Source organism: Gavialis gangeticus, unplaced genomic scaffold (genome assembly GCF_001723915.1).
Source record: "Gavialis gangeticus isolate Ggan-Ray unplaced genomic scaffold, GavGan_comp1, whole genome shotgun sequence".
In the NCBI taxonomy this organism is placed as follows: Eukaryota; Metazoa; Chordata; order Crocodylia; family Gavialidae; genus Gavialis; species Gavialis gangeticus.
In genome coordinates, this window is record NW_017729024.1 from 158,390,389 (window position 1) to 158,399,166 (window position 8,778).

General features: G+C 36.3%; 1 protein-coding gene across 5 annotated transcripts in view; it reads right to left on the minus strand.

The window, feature by feature from the left end:
• The window catches only part of NIPBL (NIPBL, cohesin loading factor), a 283,352-nt gene that overhangs the window by 2,823 nt on the left and 271,751 nt on the right, over nucleotides 1-8,778 (minus strand). For all 5 annotated transcript variants that reach the window (XM_019517953.1, XM_019517951.1, XM_019517950.1 and 2 more), the window contains 6 exons: nucleotides 8,184-8,374; nucleotides 7,384-7,491; nucleotides 3,614-3,814; nucleotides 3,054-3,200; nucleotides 595-890; nucleotides 112-286 (listed from right to left, as the gene is read on the minus strand). In XM_019517953.1, coding sequence (XP_019373498.1) covers nucleotides 112-286; nucleotides 595-890; nucleotides 3,054-3,200; nucleotides 3,614-3,814; nucleotides 7,384-7,491; nucleotides 8,184-8,374 — 1,118 coding nt within the window. The remainder of the gene's footprint in view (nucleotides 1-111; nucleotides 287-594; nucleotides 891-3,053; nucleotides 3,201-3,613; nucleotides 3,815-7,383; nucleotides 7,492-8,183; nucleotides 8,375-8,778) is intronic.

The window sequence follows — 8,778 nt, forward strand, 5'->3', positions numbered from 1 at the left end:
GGAAAAGAAGTCCAATTCTACCTTCCAAACATTCAAAGTTTAAAACTGCTGAAAATACAAGTGCAAACTTTTTTGGATAATCTTAGTTAAGAAGGTTAAGATTCTACTTACATCTAAGTATTGTTTTACTATGCTCCTCTTCACCTCTTCAGTGATCTTAGAATGAGCCATATCGCTTCGCAGGAAGTCCAGCGTCTGTTTTGGATGGAAATGCACTCCTGTCTTCCTGTTGATCGCTTTATCGTATACTTTTGCAGATTCAGAGGGAGAGTATTTCTGAATTTTACTATTTAAGGAAAATATAGACATTTTAGAAAAAATATTTTTAGCTTTTAGTATGAGCAGTTACACATTATTCATTCTGTATTAACTAGGTGTTGCATTCATTTAAACAAGGACATTTGCTATTTTATAGCTGGAATATATACTTCAGAAATTCATTCATTTAACTAGATTTTCTCTTGTTATCCAGGTATCATAAAACCTATTGGTCAACATTCAAGACATCTGAATCTTGTAAAAATAAGATGGCTTGAGAAGTACTCGCTTGATTAAAAGATGAGAAGCATTCTACTATTATTTATTTATTCTTACCTATCAGAGAATCCACAGAGGTTCTTTAAATGCTGTTTTAGCATCAAAAGTAGTAATATGCCTTGTGAGACATTTGCAAATTCAATTAAAGGAGTTGAATTTTCTGGCAAACATTTCATCACAGCATTTATATCATTTTCTTCATCAGAATCTGAATCAGAGTCTACTCGTTTCCGTAACTTTCGAGGCTTGCTAACTTCTTCTTCACTTTCACTCCCACTCCCACTGTTACTGTCACTCTCACTCTCCTCATCTGATGATGGTTTTCTCTCCTTTTTTTTTGTCTTTACCATAGACTGGAAGACAGAGAATTGACAAATATTTAAGAACTACAATAACAGTATCATGCATATACTTTACATAAACATAATTCTTTTCAATGGGTAAGAACTTTCTTTTCAAGAAACACTATCATACCACAGCTTATTTCAAATTCACATACTATAGTTTGAAGCAGGCACACTGAAGTGTATTTCAAGGCCTGAAATACCTTCAATATATATTTTTATTTATTGAAAGAAAAAGAATAATCCATCCACAAAAGAAGACCTCTACAAAATGTGAGTGCAGCACAAAGTTTTTAAGAGTGCATGTTGGAAAAAATACTATTGCCTCTTGCTCAGAGTGCACCATACAAACTCAAGAACAAGAAATTTCCTATCACTAAGGATCAAACAGAATACAAGAATTTCTATTAAATTAGTGTGTTTGTAAGATTAATTGTAGCATTAAGTTTCATGCAATATCATTTAGTTTGCCATTTTGGATATACTTCAAATATTCAAGCATTTTTATTTCTAACATCTAGTAGAGCAGTTCTCATGTGGTCTCAGTGGCCATGAACAAACATGCCAAGCTTCTCCCCAAGGGAATAGCTATGTTGAGGGTTCAGTTTATTAAAGGAAATGCAAACACTATATTTGCTATAGCAAAATGTGCTTTAGAAAATATAGAAGGTTAAAATTTATATAAAGCTTAAGGCCGTTTGGTCACATTTACTTAAATGAGAGAAGGAAAAAGAAATGGAAAGGACTATCTGGTAATACATTTAAAATCAATATAGCAAAACCTTTCAGAGATAGCACATAGAAAAGAATATTCAACTGTTTCAGTATTGTTAATGCAAAGGCTGAAGAGCAGTATTATAAAAATGTGGTTAATGGAAACTATAAAGTTTGGCTAATATAAAACTTTTTTTTGTAAAGTGCTGTACAAATATTAAGAACCCAGTCCCCATCCAAAAGAATTTATCGTCTGTTTTTAATTAATTAAATAAATGATTTAAAGCACCATAACTTAGTGGCTAGTAAACTCAAGAAGAGTTTAATTTATAGCCACTTATCTTGTTCAGTGGGCTTAGGACTAAAAGCAAGTTCTCCAGTCCTCTTCTACTTCAAAGCATTCACACTATGCATCCCCAAAGATCTTAAAGAAATGGGGATTTAAATTCTTTAAGGTGGAGAATATCCTTAGCTTATGTATTTGCACAATGCCTAGAACAAAAGGATCCTAATTAATAACACGGTGTGACCTCAATATATGTAATACTAATATTATTTTCACAGATTCACAGAAGTTTAGGGCTGGAAGGGACCTTGTGAAATCATCGGGTCCAGCCCCCCTGCTCTGAGCAGGAAAGACTGCTGGGGTCAAATTTGCCAGTCTGTTCAGTTTCAGGCAGGATGGGTAGTCAGGCTAAATAAGCCTGATTTCCCTCTTTTAAAATGTAAAATTAGGAGTTCCCCATTGCAGTTAGCCAATTTTACGCTAATGACTAATTTCCTTGAAGTGTACTGAAAGTAAAAGTGTTTTTGCTATAAACTATATAGTTAAGTGTTTTAATTGATCTGAATACTAAACAATAGCCAATGCTTGGCTGAAACTCAGTTTACCACATGTATACATTTAATTAGCGCCCAATATTTTCAATCAAAAAGTGTGATTTAGGTTTTTATTTTTAGGACTTTTTAAAATTGTTGTTAACAGTAAGGTGGTCAATGCCACTGCAGGTAGGAAACTATCTGTATTTAAGGGAAAAATAGCGTGCACACTGTAATTAAGAAAAATATGGAAATGAAGAGTGATAATGGACTAAGTAAATAAATTCATTTGATTTATATATATAGGAACTCTATCAATATAAAGTTCCCTTCAGAATATTTTCGGGATTAGGAAAATCTAGAGGTAGATAACTTCACTAACAAACTGTACAGAGGGGAAGTTTGAATCTGCTTTCACACTACTGTTTTATTGCGCTTCTAATTTATTTGATTAACCTTAAAAATAAATTAAATTGTAAAAATTATTAACTGACATGTCACATACAGGACAAAACAGAGATTTTTACTGTTGTCTGAAAAGTAATGATGCTTATGCATATTTACAGCAATGGAAAGATTTAGAAGACCTGACAAACTGACTGAATTATGGTGATTACACAACATCACAAATACACTTACCTCCTTAAATGACTGTAGTAGGTTACTACCAGAAACTGACAGTGTAATATCTATATGATGCATTATAAACAGTGGCTCTTCCTGTGTTTGATAAGGAAAACAGGCTAGATTGTCTGCTATATACAAGAGCATATTCACCTCTGTCTTCTGCAAATTAAAAAAAAGTTACATAAAACATTTTATATATCCACATATAAATATACAAAAATCAGTCTGTAATATTTTGTGTTTGTGCTGCCTTCAAAGGATTTTGGGTTAAACATGTTGACGTGTACTAGATAACTTTTCCCCAGAAGTCATTGTACATATGCAAAATGCTTCATATTTACGCTATCCCTGCTTTACCCATACAAATGAAAAAAGGGGAAAAGCTTATTTTCTTATATGGGAATTAATTTTGTTATGTATCAACATAAAAGAGACCAGGGAAATAAAGTTAGCCAGGCTAAATTTACCAAGCCATTTTACATAAAGCAGGAATCATTTAAACTTGCTGCATGATCTTATAGCAAATTTATTCTGATGTCTTTTTAAATTAGGTAAATTTATGTGATGCTTACTGCCGTGTCATCGAAGAGGTTGAGTAAAGAAATAAGAAAGGCTCGTCTATGTTGACGGTTCCCTCGAATCATGGAGTACAGATGTGAACACAAAGCACTGGAGGATTCATCATGTCTAAAACCCCTTACAGGATCCTTTGGGCATGTATTGATTGCCTGTTGTACCTGGTAAGACATCTTCATACCAGCCACTGCTTTCATCTGAAATGATAAAATATCTATTTTTGTTTAAATCATGGCTTGCCAACAATCATATTAAATGAATGAAAGACAAATGAACAAGACAACAAAGTGAAATAAAAGTTATTCTCATCTTGTTCTCAACTGGTCTCAGTGGAAGGTTTAAGAATGTAATTTTGGATAGCCTACTGATTCAAAGTTCTTGAAAAGTAAAAGGAAATCTAAACACAATGCCTAAACATTCAGGGCTTTCCCCAATGATTTCTTGAATCCCTGATATGTCATATCAATTTCTTTTTTTTTTTAAACACCTAATGATCATGGTTAGAGAGTTATGTTTTCAAATATGAGCAGATGCAATGTTGTTTTCTTGAGTTTTGAAGCTGACCAAAGCAACAGCAGGTGCTGAAGGATAATGGTGGTGTGAAAATTAATCTTGTTTCATTATACCTATTCTAGCAGGAATATTTAAGTACTTAGTCATATATGTCACTTATATGAAGTGATTTTCCATAGGAAAAATATTGAAAGTTGTAAATATTTAAATAATAAAATATTTTACATTACAGCTCTTAACCTTCCACCATCACTCCCACAAAAGCAAAGGGACCAAGAGGAAGTTCCAGTTTTTACCATTTGCCTCAGTGTCTAAACTGATTTTACTCAAGTTTAGGTTTTATTCAAATTTCAGTAACTGCTGGATGCCTGGCCAGTCAATATATTGAACAATCCCCAGGTTCAGCCTCTGCTTTTGTTCCCTAGAACATCTCTACACCTATACAAAATGTAGTTCAAGACTTAGCTATGTGCATTCCAAACTCTACTCTACTGGATTAAGCGTGGGAACACTAAGCAGACTGCTCTGAATCTTACTGCTGGTTTAACTGGAGTGCTTTTGGATTTAGATCTCACAATCCAATCGCATGCACAGCCAGGCAATTGAGCATCTACTTCCACAGCAACATACAAGTATGGTGTTGGGTGTCATGTCTGGGGAAAGTAAAGTAGCCTAGGAGAGGAGTTATTAGGAGTTAATCCAAAAGACCACGCAGAAAGAATAACAACTTACACCAATAAGTACCCACCCATCCCCTTATTTGCCTTAAAACAGATTCTCAAACTACTTTCCTTTATTTCTTCTAACTAAGCTTCAACTTACAAAACTTTATTCACTTCACACAGAAAAAGTTAATGAAAACCTCTAAAACTTTCTCAGTACATAAATATTAAGGAGCTACTGCTATATTTAATATATATAATACATATAAATTTTAGATAGATTACACACACACACACACACACACACACACATTAAGAGTTTGAGCAGGAAACAAAGTATATCAAATTTATGTGTAGGGCTGACAAAATTGAAAAAATGAATTGCAATTAATTGAAAGATTAAAAAAATAGTTGTAATTAATCACAATTTTACTTGCACAGTTGAACAATAGTCAGGACCCTCCACAACCCAACAGCCTGAAGTCCAGAGCCTGTGTGCCCTGCAGTTCCTCCCCACTATCACCAATAGGACACAGCCCCAGCCCTGACTCTGGCCCACCTCGTGCCCACTCCGGACTTGCCCAGGCCAAAGTGGACCAGCTGGAACCCATGCAAACAGCCCCGACCCTGGCCCACCCTGTACCTGGTCCAAGCTCACCTGCCCATGCTGAGCCACGGCAGTGGCCAGGCTGAAGCTGCTGCTTTGCATGGAGGAAAAGTGGCCCTCTCCTCATCACCGCTGCTGGGCTCTTCTTGTTGCAGCTGCCTGGGGCCTGCACCTGGGCTGCCTTGCAACTCCTCCGCACTGCTACTGCTGCCCCACTCAGCGGCCCAGAGGTGGCAGTGATGGCAGCAGAGAGGAGCTGCAGGGCAGCCTAGGCGCAGGCTCTGAGCAGTTGCAGCAAAAAGGGCCCAGCAGCAGTGAGGGAGAGGGGCTGTTTTTCCTTCATACCAAGTAGCAGCTTCTGTCCAACCACTGCTCAGAAATGGTAGGCAAGTCTGGAGCAGGCATGGGGAGGGCCAGGGTTGGGGTGGTGCACATGGGTTCCAGCTGATCTGAAACTGGTCCGCTCCACTGATCAAAATGATGCGCACGATTAACGTGATTAAAAAAAAATTAATGTGTTAATTTGTTTTTGCCTTAAATGTGTAAGTTAACTGCGATTAACTGACAGCCCTAATATATATGAGTGTTCAGTTTGTGCTCAAACATTAGACATGGATATTGTATGAATGGAAATCCTGAAAGAAAAAAATTAGATGACAAATCCACTTTTCTTGCACTTGCTTTTCTTGCACATCTATACATAAAATACTAAGAATAAGAAAATTGTTCTTATTCATGATACCAAATTCTGGGAGGAGGGCAGTCACACCGCAAGACAAGCTAGAACTTCATAGGAGGGGTACATCAGGACCTGGGAGAACACCTGTTCACCAGAGGTCCCCAAGGGATAACAAGGTCTAATGGCCATAAACTCCAGGAAGGCAGATTTAGACTAGACATAAGAAATAAGTTCTTTACGGGGCATGTGTCCAAGGTCTGGAAAAAACTCCCCCCCAGAGGTGATGCAAGAACCTACTCTGGACTCCTTCAAAAAACAGCTGGATTTATTTCTTGCCGGGGTCACTTGATCCCAGCTGATTTCCCGTCTATGGCAGGGGGCTGGACCCGATGATCTTATGAAGTTCCTTCCAGCCCCTAAAGTCTATGAAATTTCAAATATATTTTTTCTCTCACCTACTGTGTTGAAATAAGAACAATTTTCTTTAAGAGCAGAAGTTTCATGTAACGTTTGGTATTAAAAACTATCACAGGGTACGTCTACACATGCAGTAACGTGCTGTACTTATTGCGCATCAACTTTAGTACCTCTAATAACAGGTACTAACTCAATGCCAGTAATATGCATTTTAAGTGACACTAATATGCAGTAGACCAATTCTACTGTGCACTAGCACGGCTTTTGCCATGACACACTGATGCACAGTAGAATTAGTCTACTGTTCATTTAGCAGTTCATGTAGATGCACTCACAGTTGCTTAGTCTGGGTATTAACTGAGTAAGATATTATTGTGAACCAGGGAGTTCTAAAGATGGACAGAATATTGAGGACCCAGTGCATGCATCTATGCATTCATTAATGCACAGTAGTTACTGTGCATTTAGTTTAGTACTTGCTCAATGAAATGCTAATTAAATGTGCAGTAATTAGTTACTACACAGTAGCACCAGCAGACTTTTTTTTTGTGACACTTACTGCACAGTAGCCTAATACTACTGTGCAGTAGTGTATTAGCACAGCTTTTGCCTGGCACACTACTGCATTCTGTTATTTGGTGACTGCGCATTAAAAGTCTCGTGTAGACGCACCCAGTATTAATGCTCTCTTTTTCTCTGACTGGAAAATACTGCTATTTACAGCTCATTCTCTCACATGAAGGAGCTAAAACACAAATCTCAAGACAAGCTGAATCTCTCTTTATTCCCCTAGTCCTGAAGTTTGAATTTGCAAATGTCTGATCTCTGAGAAAGCACATAATCAGCATTTTGTTTATATTTAAGCTATGTAATATTAGAATTACATACATGAATGAATCCAGCATATTTTTTGTCTATTTCCACCAGCTGTTGATCAGCTTTGTTCCGCATAGCGGGCTCTGGATCTGTGCCCATTGCAATTAAATATGGAACACACTAGAAAAGAAACAAATGCAAACATTATTTAAAGGCACAGCACCACAAAAACACACTTAACTGTGACATGTTATTATTCTGATACATTATCAGTTTTGAAAAATTCAGGACTTAGCATGCAGAGATATGTGACTTCCAATTTAACTATCTCTGTTTAGGCAAAAATACAGATTACACAGACACTAACACAGATTTTGTGGCGTAGGAAAAAAGATTACTGAAATAAGGATTGGGAGATGAAGACTACTTAAAAACAAACTAGATCAGAGGTTAACTCTGGCATTTCAATCCAAGAAAGAATTTTGGTTAAAAAAAAAGTATAAAAAATTCTAATAAACAGAGGCCAAAGAAGAGAGGGTATAAACAAATGTGAACTGTTACATAACAAAACGTAATGTATTCATCACCCATCTGGTAATGGCTTGATCTTTACAAATTTATTCTCTAAGATGATAAAATGAAATTGCTGGAATCTTTGGCCTTTCAATACAGAAAAAGAGATCCTGACAGCTTTTGTATGTTAAACAACTCCTCCATAAGACAGCTCTCCAAAAAAATAAATAAAAAAATAAAGCAATTACAGTAGCAAATATGTAAAGTTTAACACTTGGAAAATTAGGTAGCAGCTATAAGAACCTCTACAAATCTCTAGTTAAAAATTATAATAGATACAGCACCCTAATATTACATACCTGAACAGGATGGATAAGACCCTGGTTCAGAGTCAGTGCAATGACATTTAGAGCAAAGTGACGTACACTGGACTGGGTATGAAAGAAAGCCTCAAGGACCTGTTTAAGATATAGCTGCATGATGGAACTGCTCATCCCTGAGGAAATATCACCCATTTCTTTCAGATCCTCCTGTTTGGCTACTTTCTTCCCTACAAAAAACCAAAAACAATGACATCAGGATTATAGGGCAATTACAAAATTCCTCTACTCTACATATAATATTCTTACATATGTCACATATGTCAAAGTTTCGATAAAAGAGTGATGAGTGTTTTATGGAAACAATGTTGTGTTCCTTTCTCAGATCATTATAATAAAATATACTGTAATCAAACCCTGAAGATTTTCTGTTGCACTAAGTTAACTACTTGAGAGAAAACTTTAAGAGACAGTAAGCCACTCATCGTTGCAAGAATTTAACTACTACTCATTTTGGAGTATTCCACAATCTATACACCTTGAAAGATAAAGACACAAAATCTGTATTCTAAAAGTCTCAGTGTGCTTATATATGAAAGATCCCCCCTCAGCCTTCTCTTGTGGAGGCTGAACA